At 48.0% G+C, this 22369-nt stretch overlaps 1 protein-coding gene and 1 pseudogene across 1 annotated transcript; both read right to left on the reverse strand.

The window, feature by feature from the left end:
• Window positions 1–317: 317 nt before the first annotated feature.
• On the reverse strand, window positions 318–5438 carry THY1 (Thy-1 cell surface antigen). Its single transcript, XM_060104945.1, has 4 exons — window positions 5336–5438; window positions 2980–3040; window positions 2148–2483; window positions 318–1612 (listed from the first exon to the last, which is right to left on the reverse strand). Exons 2-4 carry the CDS (start codon window positions 3014–3016, stop codon window positions 1500–1502), a joined length of 486 nt encoding a protein of 161 aa, XP_059960928.1. The 5' UTR covers window positions 3017–3040; window positions 5336–5438; the 3' UTR covers window positions 318–1499.
• A 3245-nt stretch (window positions 5439–8683) lies between these two features.
• LOC132493632 (large ribosomal subunit protein uL24-like) lies at window positions 8684–9122 on the reverse strand (annotated as a pseudogene).
• Between the last annotated feature and the right edge of the window lie 13247 nt (window positions 9123–22369).

Raw genomic sequence — 22369 nt, forward strand, 5'->3', positions numbered from 1 at the left:
TCCAGATCTGAGAAGGCAGACTCCGTGCCTTAGTGCCTGTTAGCATGTTCTGGAACCAGCGCCATGTGGCTTGGCACACACATGGGGCAGGTGAGTCCACAGAGAGGGAACATTTGTTTATTTGGGCAAACGTGCCGTGGTAGAGTGGTTCTGAGAAGCCGGGCATGTAGTAGTCCACCCCTGGGGGGCAGGGGGGAGAAGGGCTGCAGAAGGCAGGGATGGGGGAGAGGAGGAGGTGGCGGGTTGGCCCTCAAGGCTAAGGGAAGGGGGTGGGCCTGGGGAGAGAGGAGCAAAGCAGAGACAGACAGGAGGACGGATTCCAGAGGCTTGGTTTTATTGTACAGTATATTCATTTTCCTCAGTGAGATGCCATAAGCTGTGGTGGCACTACACACAGTCACAGGACAGGGAAGAGCCGCCGGGTGGAGAGCTGGGTGCTGGGAAAAGCCACCCCTCGAGGCACGTCCACTTATGGGTATCACCCCACGGCCAGCCCCAGGCCCCCGAGAGGTCCCTGAGAAGGCAGGCCTCTGGGGCGGGGGCCTATCTGAAGGCTCGGGCACTGCTGGGGGAAGACGGAGGAGCCTCCTGGGGGAACATGTGGGCCGAACTCTGTGTGGCTCAACCAGGGGCTCCACCAGGCCTGATTTATTGCCTCCAGGTCTGAGTTCTGGAAGCTCCTAGGAGCTTGGGATAGCCTGGGAGGGGGCCTGTCCTCTGCCACCTCCCAACTGCTGGCCGAGCCAGTGAGAGACACTAGGCTCCCATTTTTAGCTTCCTCAGTGGGGGGAGGGATGATGGACCCTGCCTTCCACCTGCCTCCACAACCCATCAGCACTGCGTCCCAGGCAGAATCTGCATCTTCATTCACTGGGCCAGACGCTGGGCCCAAGGCCCCTTGGGGACTTCTGCAGGGTAAAAAGGCGGCTTTTTTCTGTGACGGAAAGTGCTCGTGGAGACGCTCGGTTCTCTCCTCACAGGATGGGCCACAAACGCTTGGCAGTGCCCTCACATCCGGGGTCTTCAGGCGCCATCCCTACTGCTGAGGGATGTGCTAGGGCCAGACGCACCCCTCCCCCTCCTTGCCCAGGTCTCTCCCAGGCCTCTGGTCCCGGTGGGCAAGGATGACCGGCCCGAGGGACTGATACCCCTCCCTCCTTCCACCCCTCCCATCCCCTCACTCTCCATCAGGTCCCCAACCCTGGCTTCCCTTTTCGCAAACTGCCAAAGAAAAGGTAGGATAAGCCCTAAATAAACCAGACAGAAGCAGCTCTGGAACAAAGAATACAAGTAGGCAGTGGCGTGCGGAGAGGGTAGGGGGTGGCAGTGGGGAATGGGAGATAATGGCATGCAGCACTGGGATTCCTTAGGGGCGGAGGGGTCCCCACTTCTCCCCAAGGTGTGTGAGAGGTTGGGGGGAGGGGGGTCAACTGACTCAGAGAAGTAGGGTCTCTGGACTGGGCCTTGTGGCTTCCTGTATTCTCCATGGGCCCAGCCAGTCACAGGGAGATGAAATCCATGGCCTGCAGGAGGGGCAGGGAGAGCAGGAGCAGCAGCAGCCACGAGGTGTTCTGGATCAGCAGGCTTATGCCTCCGCACTTGACCAGTGTATCTGTGGACAGAGGACGGGGTAGAGAGGCAGGGCGGGAATGAAGAGCGACCAGGACTCGGGCAGGCACAGGCCCAGGGCAAGGCTGCTTTCCCTTGGGGAGGCTGGCGCCATGATGTCTTGGCTGGAACCAGGGCCAACCTGGTCTGACAGAACCAGCCATCTTTCCCATTTGCAGGTTCCTGAGCCCTTGAACAAATATCATCACAAGAAAACTGTGGGTGAGGTAGCTAGTGCCATCTGGTTTTCCAGGTGGGGACAAGGAGGTTTGGGGAGGCCAAGTGATTTGCCCGCAGTCATGGGGGAAGCGTCTGCCACACCACTCTGCCTGTCTGACTGTCCCCTTAGCCCTTCCCCCATTCATGCTGAAGGTAGCGATTCCCCCGGGCACAGGCAGCAGTGGGGGGAAGGGGAGAGAAGTTATGGGGCCACTCCCTATTGTGGCCCAGCCAAGGGGACTGCCAGCTCTCCCAGCCAGCCCGTTCCTCCCCAGCCTGCCTCTCCCAGCTTCCTTGGTCTTGTTGGGGGTTTGCCTCACCTCTGAGCACAGAGACATTCCTGCTGGAGACGATGGGAGTCTGGCCAGAGAGGTGGAGTGCGCATGTGTAGGTTCCCTCATCCTTGGTGGTGAAGCCCGACAGGTAGAGGACCTTGAGATTGTACTTGCTGAAGAAGTTGGTTCGGGAGCGGTATGCATGCTCAGGGACCCCAATGGTGCCAAAGAGCACGTGCTTCTTTGTCTCACGGGTCAGGCTGAACTCGTACTGAATGGGCAGGTTGGTGGTATTCTCATGGCGGCAGTCTAGACGAAGGTTCTGGTCCACCAGGCAGGCTGTCAGGCTGGTCACCTTCTGCCCACGGGCCACCTGTAAGACTGGCACCAGCAATGCCCCCTCCAAGTTGGTGAGGACCTGTAGAGCAGGGGGCCTCCCATCCACATTAACAGTAGAGAAAGGCCTGGCCAGGGAGGGGTACAGGGTCTGCTCTCTGAGCACCTCTCCCCGCCCAGAGGTCCCTGAGGGCCAGTCTACCTTCCCTGCTGCAGGCCCCAGCCTACCTCTCTCTACTCTAGTCGTGGGTCCCACCAGTATGTTCCAGGGGCAGGAGACCTTGGGGGAGTTGATGCAACATCCTGGTTCACACTTGGAGATTCCAACTCAGTATGGGGCAGGCTCAGTGAATTGAGTTTCCAAAAACCATCCCAGGCAATCAGAAGATCAACTAGGTTGCTCAGCTGACTTAGGGATAAAAGGAGCCCTCTCTCTCCCTTAGTCACCTCTACTTTCTGAGGTCATGAGGAAGAAGCTAGCTTCTCTGAAAGGAAGGCAGCCAGGGTGCTTGGAATCCCAGCCCTGCCCCTTGCCCAGTACCTGTCAGCAAGAGAGTGATGCCAATGGTAGGGTTCATGGTGCCGAGAGCTCAGTCCTGGATCTGGGGGTGCAACAGGATGGGAATCAGCCAAGAGCTGGGGCAGGTGTGCCCGCACTTACTGCCAGGACTGGGGGCCCCTGGGAGACAGGCCATAATGGCCACGGTGGGCATCCAAGCCCCTCTCTACAGCCCTCTCCCCTCCCACCTCTCGGTGAATGTGACACTGCCACTCAGCTCTTCCCCATCTGGGAAAGCAAGGGGGTTGGAGAACACACCCTACGGTGGTGTGTATGTGTGCTGAACACTTACTAGCTGGGTGGCTTTGAGTAAGTGACTTTAACTTGACCGTTTCCTCTTCCTTCAGGAAGTCAGGGACTTCCTAATTTTTTAATTGTAAAATTTGCAGAACACACAATTTATTATCTTAACCAATTTTTTTTTTTTTTTTTTTTTTTTGCTGTATGTGGGCCTCTCACTGTTGTGGCCTCTCCCACTGCGGAGCACAGGCTCCGGACGCGCAGGCTCAACGGCCATGGCTCACGGGCCCAGCCGCTCCGTGGCATGTGGGATCCTCCCGGACCGGGGCACAAACCCGTGTCCCCTGCATCGGCAGGCGGACTCCCAACCACTGCGCCACCAGGGGAGCCCTATCTTAACCATTTTTAAGTGTACAGTCTCCAATCTCCAGAACCCTTTTCATCTTGCAAAATCAGAACTCTCTACCCATGAAACAAAAACTCCTCATTCAGGGCCTACCTATTTCTCGTTCAGAAGAAAATCCCCAATGCCCAAACGGTTCCTGGCATACAACAGATGCCCGAAAGGTACTGAATGAACCTGGGCTTTAGATACCCACAGGGTTGTGATGAGGATTAAGAAAAATGACAAACATCTGGCACTGCTGGAGCGTAAGTGATCCACCGCGTTCGTCTCCGGCCTCTTAGACGAGCGTGGTCAGGTATGTGTGGGGCCCCAGGTAGGACTGTACTTGGCACACCGCTAAGGGTGTTCCCGACTGTGTGTGGGGAAGGCGACAGTGCCATCCTATTGCATAGGTTCTCTGTATCAGAACCAAGATGTTTCCGATTGTCCAGCTCTCTGGGCAGGATTCCTGGGCCTGCAGCTTTCCAGTCCAGCTTCGGTAGCCTCCCTGCCTAGGCTCTCTGCCCTGTCTTTTTTTTGCAGCCTAGGCTGAATCTATATCCTGGCGAGGCGACACAGAGCGGGTAGCCTAGCCCGTCCGCAGCAGTGCTCGCCAGGGAGAGGCCACAGCAGGGGCGTGTGCCTGCGAGTGCGCGGGGCCGTGCCCCGGTGCGTGCGCCCTGGTGCGCAGGGCGCGCCGCTAGCCGCGTCTAGGGTCCCCGGCGCTCAGCCCAGTGTGGGGAGGGGGGAGGGAGGGGCGAGACTGGGGCTCCCGGGTGCCTGCGGCTGCAGTCAATTCCCTCTCAGACCCCTGCTGAGAGGGACCCGGAGGTGCCGTTGGGGAAGAAAGGGGGGTCGACATCTGGTTTAGATTAGCAGACGCTGAGTTACAGAGGGGGTGGCGAGCTTGGGATCTAGGAGAGGAAGCGGGGGAAGCAGCGGCTAGAACTAGAAAGGAAGAAATGGGGCTGGGACTCAAGGGGACGTAGAGCCAAAGGGAGGGGTAGACAGCTGGAGGGGAGGTGCAGTCTGTTTGCCTTTCCTCGGCCTTGCGTCCCCGCAGCTCAGAACCCGGAGAAGCTTTGCGCTCCCTCCTCTCCAGCCCGCGTTCGACTAACCCCACCCTTATTCCGTGTCCCTATTCCAATCCTCTCCTTTCCCAATTGAGGTCCTCCTTCCCCCTCTCTCATCCTTTTCCAGTTCTCGCCTCCCCCGTCTGCCTGCCTTCCTCCCAGTCCCCGCCCCAGCCCCCACCCGCGGCACTGCGGTTTCCCGTTCCTTGGATGCCCCGCACCCAGCCCGCAGCGAGGTCGCAGGGCAGAGATATCCTTCAGTTTGCGGTCCTCCGATGCCCCAGTTTCACCGCCCCCCCACCCCCGGTCCCGCCTTCGCAGGCTGGCTTTGGGGACGTCTGGCTGGAGAGAAGAACACAAGGCTTTCCTTGGCGCCCTTCCTCCCGGTTCTTCTCCAGCACCCCAGCCCCAGGCGAACGTTCCCCAGCGGGCGAAAGATTCGCTGCGGCCCCCGGCCTGCAGCAATTGCGTCCGGCTCCTGCCCCTGCCTGGCAAGCAGGCCCCTCCTCAAGCACTGAGCGGCTCCTTCCCAGGGCGCCCTCCGACCGTTTTCCGAAGCCTCGGATCGGGAGGGCTTGCTTGGGCGCCAGGGGGCCTACTATCCCTGCGCCCCGGGTCCCGCCCTGCCTCTGGCTCCTACCTGGACTCCGGTTCTCGGCCGCAGCAGCCTCCTCCAGACGCGCTGCCGCCTCCAGTTGCTACACCCTGCCCGGCGCCCGCAGTTTTCACCAGGGGTGGGAGAGGAGGAGCGGGGAGGGCCCGGGGGCTCGGCCAATCAGAGGCTGAGTGGGTAGCGGAAAAAGGGTGGCAGAGGGAGGAGGAGGCGGTCCGATATTGGTGGGGAGAGTGGCCGTCCGCAGCCAAAGGGGGCCCTCACTGTGGCTGGCGGACCTGACCAGGGATGGAGGGGTTCAGGACCCTGGAGATGAGGGTGGGGCCGCTCAGGGGCCGCTAGCCGCCTCCCAGAGCCCCGCCAAGATCGCTCCCCTTTTAAGGCTTTAATCCTTTCTTCTGACCTAGGCTTCACAAGCCTGTGGGACAACCAAGGGGTAAGGGATGGATGATGGAGGCCAGCAACTGGGCCCCTTTAGGCAGCGCCCATGCCTCCTCGTTTCCTTTTCAGCTGGAGCCCATCTCCACAGGAGCCGCCAGTGAGAGGTTTTTGGTGTTGGAATATTCCAGGTTTTCTCTAAAGGAAGATGGTAGGGTGTTTTTCCACATTGGAGCAGCCCTTCAGAAGCAAGGCAGCACCTGGTCTTTCCTGGTCCCCAGCCCTGCTCCACCCCCTCACCCAACCTAGAACACCCAGCCCTTCAGAGGCTTTCTGCTCTTGGGCACTGTCTCCCTCAGCTCCTGGGCTGGCACTTCCTGGTGCAGACAGCTAGAAGGTTCTTCTCAATTTCATGTACCCCTCCTGCCCCCACTCCCACCCAAGTCCTTGAGTACTGTCTGCTTGGTCTTCAGACAAGGGAAAGGGTGCCACCCTCTATCAAGCATTCTGCTGGGCACATTACATCCATGGGCACAATCTGCTGGGTTCATCTCAGCCCACTCTCCATCCCACTTCATGGTTAGTAAGTGGGAGAGCTGGCCGGTCGACTTGGGGTGTGGAGCCCCAAGTCCTCAGTGCGGAGCCACTCCACGGCTGCATCCCAGAGCAGTGGGAGGGGAAATTGTGGAACTGTGGGAAAGGGGAGGAGACGGGACCAACTAGAAAGGAATACCACACTTTTAATCCCCTGGGGCACCTGTCCTTGCCCCATTAATTTGAAGTCATCAGAGGCCCTTGGATTTTTTTTTTTTTTTTAACAGCCAGTGCTGATGACTTGTCTCTCCCAGCCACCGGTGAGGTGAATTTTTTTTGAACAAAGGTTTATTTGATTGGTTTGTATCCTTGTGGCCTCTTTGTGAATTCTGGTGGGGACATCCTGTGGGCTGGCCCTGCCCCCCTGCCTACCCATTCTCCTATTTTTTCATAGACGTTGGTCCTGGCTCCTTCACTGCAGTTTCCATTAGTGTAATGGCACTGTTGGAAGCCATCCCTGGGCTTGCAAGTGGGAGATTCACTTTCCTCTCCCTCCCTTGGAGGTTAGGTGGCCTCGCAAAGCTTAGACTGATGGAATTTTCTAACTGGAACAAGCCTTGCAGATGGTCCAGTCCAGGGGCCCTTGGCTCTGGTGAAAAACAGAAGCTCCTGGGGTACTTTATGAGAAATGCAGCTGCCCCTGCCCCCCTGGGATCTCCCTAGTCTAGTAGTAGACCTGCCTGAGTCTGCACTTTTCACAAGCTCCCAGGCCTGGGACCATCCCTCTTCAAAGGTCAGGTGACCTGGCTTCTCATTGTCTGGAGGGTAATTTTTAAGGCCCTGGATGTCCTGGCCCCTGGCGGCTGACCTTCACCACCACCTCATCTTTTCCTTTCATCTTCCTGCTGCATTCCATATGTGCTAGCCTCCTCCTTGGCACTCCACGCAGTGTCTTCTTTCCTGCTTAACAGCTTTCTGGTTCTCAGTCCAGGGATCTTTCCTATCAGAGCACAGTCGCTTTAGTTGCTTTAGTTTCAGCCTAACCGCACCCCCCCCACCGGAACACACACACACACACACACACACACAGATGGGGCTGGAGATGGTTACTTTTTTTGGCAAGACATGAGGATACCCAGAGGCCCCTTAACTACCGGAGATACCTGGGCTCTGTCTGGACAAGACCCTGCATGCTCTGTTTTCCACTCTATGGCCCAGTCTCTGAGTGTTGCTGGTTGGAAGGCCTAGCTGTGCTATTTTGATAAGTTTATGAGGACCTAGCCTATTTTCTGGGTCCCCAAGCACTTCACTTCAGGAAGGGGTGGGGAGTGTGGACTCTAGAGGGTGTGGCAATTATGTGTCTGCTAAAGCAAGGTCTCCGGCTGGATGGAGTTAATGACTCAAATGAGACATGTAGGGACTGGGATGGAACACAGGGTGGTGATGAGGAGGAGATTTAAAACTCCCATTTGCTGGGCTTCCCTGGTGGCGCAGTGGTTGAGAGTCCGCCTGCCGATGCAGGGGACACAGGTTCGTGCCCCGGTCCGGCAAGATCCCACATGCCGTGGAGCGGCTGGGCCCGTGAGCCATGGCTGCTGAGCCTGCACGTCTGGAGCCTGTGCTCCGCAACGGGAGAGGCCACAACAGTGAGAGGCCCGCGTACCGCAAAAAAAAAAAAAAAGAAAAAAAAAAAAGAAACGAGGCCTTGGGCCCCCCAACTGTCTATGGGCAGTAAGCTGGCCAATATTCACACAGGCCTTTTCTTATGGAAAAGAAAATCCTCTCAGAGGGCAGAACCAAGAGCCCAGAGGATATAACTAGAAGCCAAGGTGAACTGAGCTCTATTCAAGTAACATTCCCTGCCTCTGGAGTAGGGGTCCTGATAATAGTGCCTGGCTGGATTCCAGAATGGCTTTGAATTCCATGATTGCTACGTGCCTCCTGTTTCTCCCCCTTTTAAGGGGAGCATCTAGTGAGGTTATCCTGTACGTGATTTACCATTGTATGCTGGGCACATGGGGAGCAGATTTCTTGTCTTGTTAGCTCACAGGCTTCTGGATCAAAAGGAGCCACACCCAAGGAGTTGTACCCCAGGAGATTCAGCCACATCCAGACCTGCTGCATGTTATGAGATCAAGGACTTTGAGCCTGCTGTCATGATTGGATACTACTTTGGGTGTTTTAGTAGGGGGTGTATATTTCACATGTGGGAAGGCTGTGCATCATTAGGGGTAGAGGGCAGACTGTGGTAGATTGCTACCTTAATAGCTCCCCAGGGAGTCACACCTCTTCCATATTGATTCTGGGCTCAGCTATATGACATACTTTGGTCAATGGGATTTGAGCAAATGTGATCAGGCAGAAACTTCCTAAATGCTTGTGCATTAGGGCTTGCTTCTTCTTCTTTTTTTTTTTTTGTTTTCATTTTAACAGTTTTTAATGAAAGTTGTATACAAGATTACTTTATTCCTGCATCTTCTCAATTGTTTCTTTCTTATATTTGCCCTTTTCCTTTCCTGCTTGGCAAGATTTGGCTTTACATTCGAGGATCTTTTTGCGGTCTTTGTCCAGTTTTAGTCTGGTGATAACCACCTTGCTAGAGTGAATGCCCATATGGACAGTCGTACCATTAGCCTTCTCCCACTGCACTCATTCATTGCAGATGCCATATTTCTTCCTGTACACCTGGACTACTTTGCCAATTTGCTGCCCTTTGTAGTGCCCTCGTACAACCTGAACTTCATCGTCCTTTCGGATGGGCATGGATCGGACATTGTACTTCTGTCTCAGCTCTTTAGAAAGAGGGGAAGACATAATCTTCCTGCGAATGTGGGAAGGTGTGCACTGAAATTCCTTTTCCGGTTTTCCGTCAGTCAGAAGTCACAAAGGGATTGAACTTCATTTTGGCCGCTGGCACTTCAGCAATGGCTGTAAAAGGGAAGAGGGCTTGCTTCTTAGAACCCAGCTGCCACGTGAGGAAACCCAAGCTAGCCGCGTGGAGAGACCTGAACTGAAATGCTCCAGTTAACAGCCCCACCGAATTGCCAGTTATTGAGTGAGACGTTCTAGGATCATCCAGCCCCCAGTCCACCTGTCAACTGACCACAAACGCATGGGTGAGCCCTGTAAGTCCGTATGGAGTACAGATGAGCCGTCCCAGCTGACCCCTGACCAAACTGCTGACTCACAGAATGGTCGTTGCCTTTAGTTACTTGTCCAAGTGGTTTGTTACACAGCAGTAGATAACAAATAAACCAGGTGAAGAGAAGGAAGGGCATTTAAGGTGAAGGAGAGGGCATGAACAAAGGCATAGAGACAAAGCAAAGCAAAGCGGATGTGGGAAAATACAGGCGGTTTGGGGTTGCCTGTGGCAATGAATGTTGAGAGGGATCACTGGCGAAACGGGGAAGACCCAGTTGAGGAACGTGGGTAATGTGAGATCATCAAAGTTTTATCGGAAGGGTGCAGAATGGCCAGAGAGATGCATTCTTTCAAAAGATTACTCTGGGGCAGTGTAGGGGATTAACAGAGGGCCACATGGAGCGTCTCCTGCTCAGCTGGTCCTTTCGTCTTGTAGTGGGTTCAGAGCAGAGGTAGAGAGGCAGAAGGCAGCTTCTGGGGGAACAGGGTGGTGTGATAGACACTCCCTTGAGGTCAGGGTCTGTGTCTGCCTTATTTACTGTTGTATCACTAAGGCCTCCAGGTCCTAGCACAAAGTAGATTCTTTTTTTTTTTTTTTTTTTTTTTACAAAGTAGATTCTTAATAAATATTTTTGAATGAACATATAAAGAAATAAGAGCAATCAAGTATTGTTGGTGCTGTTTGTCAGGCAAAAAAGGGAGAAAATTCCAAGGAGAGTTTGGGAGAAAGTCGTGGTTGTTTTTCTGGAAAGAAGAAGAAAGGCGTTTCCAACAGAGGGGGTCTCAGTAACAAAGGCATGGAAACGTGAACTGTGTCTGGGGAACAACACATTCTGAAGTTCTGTGTGGTTCACACATGGAGTGGGCAGGGGGAGTGGAGGGATGGTGCCTGAGATGTGACTGGGGAGGGAGAAGAAGCCAGATCACAGAAGACTGGATTTATAAAGGTTTTAGACTTTATCCGGTAAGCAGCGGGGAGCCATGGCAGGCTCCGAAACAGGGAGAAGTGTGATGAGACTTGCTTTCTGGAGAGATGAGTGGAAACTGATGCGATGGTGTGGGGTTGGAAGGATGCACAGGACTGGATGCAGCACAACTGGGACCACAGGAGTTCGGTTGAAGGGGATGAGAGCCTGAAATGGGGCAGGAGCAGTGGCGATGGAAGAGGTGGGACAGATGGGAGAGACCCACGTGGGAGAATTCACAGCACACGGGCACTTCATAGGTGTGTTTTGTGAGGTCTTGCAAGAATGCCCAGGGTTTTGGTGTGGTTGCTCTGAAAGAAGAGAAGAGATGAGGCAGCTTTGGGCCAAAAGATCATGAGTTCAATGTCAGCCATGTTGAGTTTGAGGTCCTGTGGGACGCGCAGTGCAGAGGTCCAGGCTGGGGCTGAGGAGCAAGGTCTGAGTGGAGGGCAAATGTCTAGTAGGTGTTGGCAAATAGGTGGTAATGAGCGCCCAGGGGGCATTGTAGTCCTAGAAGAAAGCAAAACCCAGGACAGGACCTGAAGGAGCACTGGCGTTTAAGCCACAAAGGAGCGTGAGAAAGAGTGCCAGAGGGGTAGGAGAGCCAGGAGAGAGCCACACCCCAGAAATGGGCAAGTGGTCAGTGGTGTCAAGTAAAGACTAAAACGCATTCATGAGATTTAGCAACAGGGTGGTCACCGGGTGAGGACAGTTTCAGAAGCTGGTGGGAGCTGAGGTCTGAGGTCATTGTTTAAAAATGTAGGTTTTATTATGATTTAGGTATGGCAGGGCCAGCAGATGAGGAGATGACTACCACTGAAAAGGTAGTTGGTTATATTCATAGATCTCAAGAGGGATGCACGCCACTCTGCGGGGGGGTGGGGTGGGGCTGCACTGGGAAGCACTAGTGTTGGAGGTGGAGGCAAAGGGGAAATAGTGGGCAAGAGCCATTATTGTGCTTTCTGTGGGAACGGACAGATGAGGCAGGTTAAACAGGTTTAGGATTGGCTAGTTTGAATAATCTCAGTGGTCTCTGGGGCACAAGGGTGTCTCCATTTGGCTGGTACCTGGCCATGGGATGATTAGGGCAGGTGGCTAGTGATCTGGAATGTGAGAGCCTGATAAAGGAGATGGTTGAGGGGTGGGCACCCTCAAATCCGATTGGTTAATTGAATTAGATTGGTTAATTAGTTTGGTTGATTGAACTGGTTGGTTTGCATTTGAAAGGTGCACTGGTGGATGAGTGGTTTACTACTTCCAGGAATTGGCTGCCCCTGGGAGGGGCGGTCACCCCAGATGTCAAAGCATCAGAATACAGAAAATAAACTGCCTGGTTAATATAGTCATGGGTTGGGCAGTGAGTCGGAAAGGACTGAGGATGTGAACCTTGTATGTGAGGGGCTGCTGGTGGTTTCCTGCTGGTGGTGAGGGGGGTGGTTTGCTGGTTTCCAAAGCAAAGGACTGGGGTCTCCCATGAAGGTCAGGACCTGCCCGCTGGTGAGATCTTGCTCGTGCCCATCTCCTGGGCAGCAGCGCCTGGCAAAGATGCTCAAGAGCATGGGCTGTGGGGCTGCCTGGGCTTTTTCAGGCTCAACCTCAGGGTTTTGGCTTGGCTGAGCTCAGCTCTTCTCAGTCTGCACAAAGTCAGAGGAGGGCCAGAAAGGGCTGTCTGAGAGGTGAGAATAGCCCCCCTGAGTCCTGACTCAGTCTCTCCAGTAAAGGGAAAACGGATTAGCAGTTTTTTGGCGGGTACCGCTGTGCCTAGGGATAAACAAGACTCATCCTTGTGGAATGTGAGCAGAGTTAGCTTTTTTTTTTTTTTTTTTTTTTTTTTTTTTACTGGCTTTTGGGGAAAACAAAAAAATACGGGCAGAGGTCCCACAGCTGTCTGAAGCCACCTCCACCTTAACTTTCCAGAGCCAGGACACATCTTGGGCAAAGCTGCCTTGTAAGCAAGCTGTTACCTCCTGACTTGCAAGCTCATAATATGTTAACTCCTTCCGAAGAGGCTGACAATTACTCAACACCCCTTGCCAGCTGGGTTCAGCCAATAGAATTGCGGCATGCAAATGTAGCATCCTGCAGCTACTCTAGGTCAGGCTAATCCAAAGTAGGAGGAATTTCCTCTAAGAGGGGAAATTCAACTCTTAGATGGGGAAAATAAAAAAAATTAGAAATCTTTTCTTTATGTTGGAGGCATTTCTGCTGCTCACTGGCAGGAAGGAAAGGAGGAGAATGTCGATGGGTATTCTTTTTTCCGAATGCACTGAGTAGGAAAGCATGTGTTTCAGCTTCTCTGGTGAGAGCATGAGGTGCAGTCCAGGAGTCCGTGTGATGCTGTGTGTGTGTGGGGGGGGGCGGGCAGTGGTGGTGGCTGGAGCTCTCTGTTCACTGAGACACTCCCCCCAGCCCCTCTCTTCAGCTTTCCCAGAAAGATCTCTGTCCATCCAGCCTTCCAGGAGCTATTGGAGGAATGGGTAGACCTGGGGGGGAGTGGCTCCAAGTAGAAAATCTTTCTTAGCCCAAATCCTGGGAGTCATCCCCTCTTGCTTTCACCCCCATAACCAGCCTTTCATCTGAGTTTGAATTCTACCTGTAACACGCTGAGCACCTACCCAAAGCGCATGGATGTCTGGTCAGTCTACATCGACATGATCATCAAGCGTGGCAGCCAGAAGGAAGTCCGGGACATCTTCGAGCGGGTCATTCACCTGAGCCTGGCCCCCAAGCGAATGAAGTTCTTCTTCAAGCGCTACCTGGACTACGAGAAGCAACACGGCACCGAGAAGGACGTGCAGGCAGTAAAGACGAAGGCCCTGGAATATGTGGAGGCTAAGAGCTCCATGTGGGAGGACTAGTGGCCAGCTGGCTCCGAGGGCACTGGTGGGAGTGGGCCAGCCAGGCCGACCCTCAGGCGCCTGGGCAGTTGAGAAACTGTGTTGCCTGAGGACTCTGTTTAAAGTGTTGCTTTTTCTGCAGCATCCTGGGGTAATCCTGTCAAGATAAAAAAAGGATTTAAGATTTCTCATTAAAAAAAAAAAATGCTTGTTGGAGCCAGCTCTTCTTTCCACCCTCATTGACACAGCCCTAGCCCTAGTACTCATCTTCTCTCGCTTGGAGTATTGCAGTAGCCTGCTAATTGGTCTCCTGATGCCAGTTTGTTGCACATTGCTCCACAGTGCTACCAGAGTGATTTTTTTCCCCGAAACCATGTTTTAAAAATTTTTTACATACTTAAAATGTTTGTAATGCATATATGTGGTTCTAAATTCAATGATACCAAAGAACATGGAGTAAAAAGTAAATCTTGATCAACTCCTGTCCTCTAGCCATTGCTACAGTTGTTAGCAATTGTGTATCCTTCCTGAAATAATCCATGAATATAACATTGCAAATCTGTTTCTTAGAGGAGAGGTATGGAACACACACAAATGTAGTCTTTTATACATTTTGCTGTGCATCTTATTTTTTCACTGAACAATGTCTCTTGAGCATGATTTTATTGATATATCAGGACATATGGATTTGACTAATTCTCTTATCAGTGGTATAATATTCCATTTATGATCATATTACAGGCTATTTAACCAGTCCCCTATCAGTGGCTATTTAGGTGATTTACAAACTGTACTATTACAAACAATGCTTCAATGAATGATTTATACAAATATAATTTTACATGTGCTTGATCTATCAAATTTCTTAGGATTTGAGTGCCTTTGAATATTATTACTAAATGTCCAATTCAAATTATATTACTAAATATTTTCCCTCTTGCAAAAATGAAGAATATGTTTATAATTTCAGTCCAAACTCTTCCCTGAGCTCTGGCCCATTGATCAACTATTACTTAGTATAGCCACGTGGAGATCTCAAATCTGATATGTCCTAAATTGACCTCCAGTCTTTTCCATTGCATAAATGAGACCCCCATTAGCACAACTGCTTAAGCCAAAAACTCTGAAGTCATCTATGATTACTTCATTTCCCATACTGCCCACTCACGTCTCCCATCTACCTCCCAATTAGCGCTCTTTTCCCCACTTCTCTCCAAGCTCTGGCATCTTCAGTAAACCTTTTAACTCCACAGCCTCCTACAGCTGCAGTCTTCCACCAAAATAATTTCACCGCTACCACTCAAAGCTTACATCATCTTTCCTCTGGACTAATGCAGTCATAATAAGAGTAAATGGCTTATAAAGCATTTGCTATGTGCCGGGCACTGTCTAAGTGTATTACAAACACCAGTTCCTTTTAATCTCAAAATAACCCTCAAGGTAGGTGTACCATTTTTAACCCCGTTTTACAAATGAGGAACTGAGGCACAGAGAAGTTCATCAACAGGTAAGAGGCTGAGCTCTTGAAAATTATTCTCAACTGTTCCTTAAATTTCCTAAATAATCCACCTTGTGCCCCTTACAGGCCATTTTCCAAATCAACGCTCTTTTTAGACATGGAGCAGATCATGTCCTGCTCCTCTTTAAAACTCTTCAGTGGGGACTTCCCTGGTGGCGCACTGGATAGGACTCTGTGCTCCCAGAGGGAGCAGGGGGCCTGGGTTCAACCCCTGGTCAGGGAACTAGATCCCACATGCATGCCGCAACTAAGCATTCACATGCCACAACTAAGGAGCCCGCGAGCCAAAACTAAGGAGCTCGCCTGCCGTAACTAAGACCTGATGCAACCAACCAAATAAATAAATAAATAAATAAATAAATAAATAAATAAATATTAAAGGGAAGAGATATGGGGATATATGTATATGTATAGCTGATTCACTTTGTTATAAAGCAGAAACTAACATGCCATTGTAAAGCAATTATACTCCAATAAAGATGTTTAAAAAAATAAATATTAGAAAAAACCCACATTTGCTAAAAATAAATAAATAAATAAATAAATAAATAAATAAATAAATAAAACTCTTCAATGACAATATTTTCTCTTTTCTTTTAGAACAAAACTCAAATTCCTATACGGGACTGCATGTGTAGGCTCTGCATTTCTCTTTGCCTTACCTAGCATCATCTTCCTCACCAACATCACCCTTGACAGTCTGTCTTTTTGTCCCTGGATATTTCAGTCCTGTCCCACCTCATCTTCCACTGTTACTAATCTTCTTCCTTTTCCTTTTAAAAAATACCTTAATGAGATTTTCTAGGTTTCTTTATTTGGGTCATGTATGGTCTTAAAAAAAATTATCTAGTTTTTTTTATTACACTTTTTTACATTACACTTTTTAACCTAGTTTTACATTACACTTTTTAACCTATTAGTGTTATCATGTACATAGGTATTGATGTTTGAGAAGCATATTTATTGAATTGGAAAGACCTTGCCAATCAATGTTAAGTGAATTAAATGTTTGTGAAATGCTATACAGCTCTGTGCTGCTTAATACAGTACAGTAACACATGTGGCTATTTAAATACACGTAAATTTAAACTATCTAAAATAAAATAAAATTAGAAATTCTGATCCTCAGTCACACTAGCTCCATTTCAAGTGCTCAGTAGCAACTGTGGCTAGTGGCTACCATGTTGGACAGTGCAGATATAAAACATTGCCATCATTGCAGAAATGTCTGTTGGACTGCATTGTTCTAGAATTTGATCCCATTTAAAAATAAAGTATATATATATCACATATATGTTTATATAGATGTAGATCTATAAGTGGTATAGGTTGTCTTTTATAATATGTATTTAAAATATATTTTTTCCTCTTTATAGAATACACCATTATTAACTACAGAGGATATTCTAAATTGTTGAATATTTAAAGATAACCACATTTTTTTGAGAAATCTCTACTTTGCTGCATTTAAAAAATACATACTGCTTCGTAGACATCTACTTAAAAAATTCCTATTTCATTCAAGGGAAGGTGACATAGTTAAACTTTTTCTTCATGATGGCAGGATCCGATTTCATAAGCAAATCCCCCAGAAGTGTAAGAAAGAGAGAGAACTGGATAAGCCAGGCCACGCCCTCCAACTCATCTCCTTAAATGCACGCTCAAGATGCCTGCACTTACTTTTGCCCACTCAGAAAACAGAAGGGAAAGCAACACTTCCAGAAATGAATGTTGCTAACGATTACGGGAATGGGACATGCCCATTTATTAGGGTCCCCCTGAGGTTTCCCCAGTACAAACTCTGGCAGCTACCTTTTATCCAGCTCCTTACTGGGTAGTGTGGGGTCTCACGTCCCTACCTCCTGAGCAATGTGGCCTCACTCTGGGGCCTGGAACCTGTGGGGGTCAGGAGGCTTGGGGGAGTGTCAGGAAGAAGGGCGGGGGTCTTGTTTGTGCCACCTGAGGCTGAGGGATGCACTTCAGGAAGCCCCTTATTCTCACAGGAAGAGGCAGATTGGGGCGAGCTCCCCCCTACTATTCAGACTGCATTTCCTTCAGTTCCCAATGGTGCTGGGTTGAAATTTAGGGAGGGGACTAGGGTGAGGTAAGCCACTGGGCTGCAACATTTCAGAGGATGCCCAAAGCCTCAGTGACAGAGATAAACAATATTTTATTGGCAATATTTCAAAACCCAAAACAAATGCAAAAAAAGCCATGATGAACAACATACCAGCCTTTGAAACAAAGACTGGATCTGAGTGAACACTTGCACGATTCACATTGCTTGCATTACCCTTAACCTGGCCCCGTCACAAGAGGACTGTTGTCAGCATCTTAAATGTAGCAAGAAGAATTTCCTTTTTAAAAAAGTACAAAACAGAGAATTCTCTGGTGTTCCAGTGTTCCAGAGTTCCAGATTAGGGCTCTGTGCTTTCACTGCTGGGACTCAGGTTCAATCCCTGGTCAGGGAACTAAGATCCCGCAAGCCACAATGTGTGGCCAAACAAACAAACAAAAAACAATAAAAAAAGTACAAAACAAACTTCCTTTTATTGGAGTATAAAATACATAGAAGACACAGCACACATCACCTGTATAGAGCTTGCTGAACATTTTCACAAATTCACACACAAGTGCAGCCAGAACCCAGCCCAAGAAAGCAAACCGACCAGCCCCCCAGAAGCCACCCTTGTGCCCCTTCCAGGCACTAGCTCAGGATGAGGTTAACCCCTAGCCTGACATTTTTCCCCCCTCAAAAGAAATTTGAGTTGAAATTCACACAACATACAATTAACCATTTTAAAGTGTATAATTCAGTGGCATTTTATATACTCACAATGCTGTGAGACCACCACCTCTATCAAGTTCTAAAACATTTTCATCTCCCCAGAGGAAAGCTCTGTCTTCATTAGGCAGTCATTTCTGATTTCCCCTCCCCGCTGTCCCCAGCAACCACCAATTTGCTTTCTGTCTTTAGGGATTTACCTATTCTGGATATTTTGTATAAAAGGACTCATAGAATATATGACCTTTTGTTTCTGGCTTCTTTCACTTAATGTAATGTTTTCAAGGTTTATCCCTGTTTAGCAGGTATCTCTTCTTCATTTCACTTTGTGGGTGAATAATATTCCATTGTATGGATAGACCACATTTCACTTACTCACTCATCCATTGATAGACATCTGAGTTGTTCCCACCTTTTGGCTGCTGTGAATAGTGCTTCGAATAGTGTGAACATTTCTCTGCACACTATTTGTTTTAATAAGTATTTGTTTGAATACTTGTTTTCAATTCTTTTGGATATATACCTAGAAGTAGAATTGCTGGGTCATATGATGATTATATGTTTCACTTTTTGAGGGAACATCACACTGTTTTCCACAGAGGCTGCGTTATTTTACAATTCCTACCCATGATGCACAAGAGGTCCAGTTTCTCCACATCTTTGCTACCACTTACCTTTAAAAATAATTACAGCCATCATAGTGGGTGTGAAGTGGTATGTTATCAGGGTTTTGATTTGCATTTCACTAATAACTAATGATGTTGAATATCTTTTATGTGTTTACTGATTGTTTGTACATTTTCTTTTGAGAACTGTCTATTCAAATCCTTTGCTCATTTTAAAATTGGGTTGTCTTTCTGTTGTTGAATTCTAAGAGTTCTCTATATATTCTGGATACTAGACATTTTAAAGATATATGATTTGCAAATGTTTTCTCCCATTCTTTAGGTTGTCGTTTTGCTTTCTGGATGATGTCATTTGATGCACAAAAGTTTTAAATTTTGATGAACTCCAATTTACCTAATTTTCCTTTGGTTGCATGTGCTTTTGGTATCATACCTAATAATCCATTGCCAAATCCAAGGTTCGTGAAGATTTACCTTTTCTTCTAAAAGTTTTATAGTTTTAGCCCTTACATTTATGTTGTTGATTCATTTTGAGTTAATTTTTGAATATAGCATGACATGTGGGTTCAACTTCATTCTTCTGCATGTATATCTAGTTGTCCCACCGTATATTGAAGAGAATATTGTTTCCCTCTTGAATAGTTTGGGCACCCTTGTTAAAAAACAACTGGCCGGGGCTTCCCTGGTGGCTCAGTGGTTGAGAGTCCGCCTGCCGATGCAGGGGACACGGGTTCGTGCCCCGGTCCGGGAAGATGCCACATGCTGCGGAGCGGCTAGGCCCGTGAGCCATGGCCGCTGAGCCTGTGCGTCCGGAGCCTGTGCTCCACAACGGGAGAGGCCACAACAGTGAGAGGCCCGTGTACCGCAAAAAAAAAAAAAAAAAAAAAAAAAAAAAAAACCAACTGGCCAAGCACAGGCAACTCTACTCAATACTCTGTAACGGTCTTCATGGGAAAAGAATCTAAAAAAGAGTGGATACATGTAAATATATATAACTGATTCACTTTGCTGTACACCTGAAACTAACACAACATTGTAAATGAACTATACTCCAATAAAAATTAAAAAAAACCCCAATTAGCCATAGATATATGGGTTTATTTCTGGACTCTCAATTCTATTCTCTTGGTCTATATGTCTGTCCTTATGCCAGTACCACTCTGTTTTGATTACTGTTGCTTTGTGTACAATTTGAAATTGGGAAATGTGAGTCTCCTAGCCTGACTTTTATTACATGGATTAATTTTGCCTAGTTTTAAAATCTGTATAGATGGAATCATATAATATGTACTCTTTTGTGTTTGTTTTCTTCATTTAATATTATGTTTGGGAGCTATCTTTTTTTTTTTTTTTTTTGCTTTATAACAAATTTAATCAGTTATACATATACATATGTTTCCATATCCCCTCCCTTTTGCGTCTCCCTCCCACCCTCCCTATCCCACCCCTCCAGGCGGTCACAAAGCACCGAGCTGTTCTCCCTGTGCTATGCGGCTGCTTCCCACTAGCTATCTACCTTACGTTTGGTAGTGTATATATGTCCATGCTGCTTTTTCACTTTGTGGGAGCTATCTTTTAAGATTAACTTAAAAATATAAGACTTTAAACAAATAATATACTTAAATGATTTTAAAAATTCAAGTAGGATGAAAAGGTTATAGTGAAAAGCAGTACTGTCTCCAAATCCAATTCCCCACCTCCCTTCTCCAGAGATAACCAATGTTACCAGTTTCTCGAGCATCTACGGAGGGAAATTTTAGGCACAAACGGGTCTCTGATTGTGCACCTTTCTCCCCCCCACAGAGTTTGTAGCAAATGCTACATACAGGAGAACACTTCACTAGATTTATTTTCTAATTATTTCATGAATTAGCTTACTTTCTCTTCATCCCTACTGCTATTACTCAATTCGTTTTTTTTAAGAGTACAGAGCTATTAGTTTGTAGACTGTCATTCAATTTGGGATTTTCTGGTGTTTCTTCATAATTAGATTTGGTTTATGCACTTCAGACAGTAATACTACAGAATTGATGTTGTGTCCCACTCAGCCCCTCATTTCAGAAAGCACTTCATGTCAGGTTGTGCCATTACTGGTGAAGTGAATTTTGATCACTTGGTTAGGGAAGAGTCTGCTGCATGTCTCCACTGCAAAATTATCAATTTTTCTTTAAAAAATTTTTCTTTTTTACGTTTTATTTATTTTACTGACGTATAGTTGATTTATAATGTTGTGTTAATTTCTGCTGTACAGCAAAGTGATTCAGTTATACATACATTTATATTCTTTTTCATATTCCTTTCCATTATGGTTTACCATAGGATATTGAATATAGTTCCCTGTACTATACAGTAGAACCTTGTTGTTTATCCATTCTATATATAATAGTTTGCATCTGATAATCCCAAACTCCCAATCCATTCCACCACACCCCCTTGGCAGCCACAAGTCTATTCTCTATGTCTGTGAGTCTGTTTCTGTTTCGTAGATAAGTTCATTTGTGTCATATTTTAGGTTCCACATATAAGTGATATCATATATTTGTCTCTTTCTTTTTTTTTGTCTTGTAATGATTCTCCTAGTCCTCTTTGTATACATATATATATATTTTTTAAAATAAATTTATTTATTTATTTAGGCTGCTTTGGGTCTTCGTTGCTGCGTGAGGGCTTTCTCTAGTTGTGGTGAGCGGGAGCTACTCTTCGTTGCGGTGCGTGGTGTGGTGGCTTCTCTTGTTGCGGAGCATGGGCCCTAGGCACATGGTCTTCAGTAGTTGTGGCACGTGGGCTCAGTAGTTGTGGTGTGCAGGCTCTGTGGTTGTGGTGCACAGGCTCAGTAGTTGTGGCTCATGGGCTCTAGAGTACAGGCTCAGTAGTTGTGGCGCACAGGCTTAGTCGCTCCCCAGCATGTGGGATCTTCCCGGACCAGGGATCAAACCTGTGTCCCCTGTATTGCCAGGCAGATTCTTAACCACTGCGCCACCAGGGAAGTCCCTGTCTCTCTCCTTCTGACTTACTTCATTTAGTATGATAATCTCTAGGTCCATCCATGTTGCTGCAAGTGGCATTATTTCATTCTTTTTTTATGGCTGAGTATTATTCCATTGTACATATGTACCACATCTTTATCCATTCATCTGTCAATGGACATTTAGGTTGTTTCCATGTCTTGGCTAATGTGAATAGTGCTGCTATGAACATAGGGGTGCATGTATCTTTTTGAATTATAGTTTTGTCTGGTTATGTGCCCAGGAGTGGGATTGTTGGATCATAGTTTTTTGAGGAACATCTATACTGTTTTCCACAGTGGCTGCACCAATTTACATTCCCACCAACAATGTAGGAGGGTTCCCTTTGCTCCACACCCTCTCCAGCATTTGTTATTTGTAGACTTTTTTTTTTTTTTTTTTTTTTTTCTTGTGTGTGTAGTACACAGGCCTCTCAGTGCTGTGGCCTCTCCCATCCCGGAGCACAGGCTCCGGATGCGCCGGCTCAGCGGCCATGGCTCACGGGCCCAGCCGCTCCGCAGCATGTGGGATCTTCCCGGCCCGGGGCACGAACCCGTGTCCCCTGCATCGGCAGGCAGACTCTCAACCACTGCGCCACCAGGGAAGCCCTATTTGTAGACTTTTTAATGATCGCTATTCTGACCGGTGTGAGGTGGTACCTCATTGTAGTTTTGATTTGCATTTCTCTAATAATTAGCGATGTTGAGCATTTTTCAGGTGCCTATTGGCCATCTGTATGTCTTCTTTGGAGAAATGTCTATTTAGGTCTTCTGCCCATTTTTGGATTGAGTTGTCTGTTTGTTTGTTTTTGAGTTGTATGAGCTATTTGTATATTTTGGAAATTAAGCCCTTGTTGGTTGCATCATTTGCATTTTCTCCCAGTCTGTAGGTTTTCTTTTTGTTTTGTTTATGTTTCCTTTGCGGTACAAAAGCTTGTAAGTTTGATTAGGTCCCATTTGTTTATTTTTTGCTTTTGTTTCTATTGCCTTGGGAGACTGACCTAAGAAAACATTGGTATGATTTATGTCAGAGAATGTTTTGCCTATGTTCTCTTCTAAGAGTTATATGGTGTCATGTCTTGTATTTAAGTCTTTAAGCCATTTTGAGTTTATTTTTGTATATGGTGTGAGGGAGGTTCTAACTTCATTGATTTACATGTGACTGTCCAGCTTTCCCAACACCACTTGCTGAAGAGACTGTCTTTTTTCCGTTGTATATTCTTGCCTCCTTTGTTGAAGATTAATTGACGATAGGTGTGTGGTGGAGCCTTC

This window comes from Mesoplodon densirostris, chromosome 7 (genome assembly GCF_025265405.1).
Source record: "Mesoplodon densirostris isolate mMesDen1 chromosome 7, mMesDen1 primary haplotype, whole genome shotgun sequence".
Lineage (NCBI taxonomy): Eukaryota > Metazoa > Chordata > Mammalia > Artiodactyla > Ziphiidae > Mesoplodon > Mesoplodon densirostris.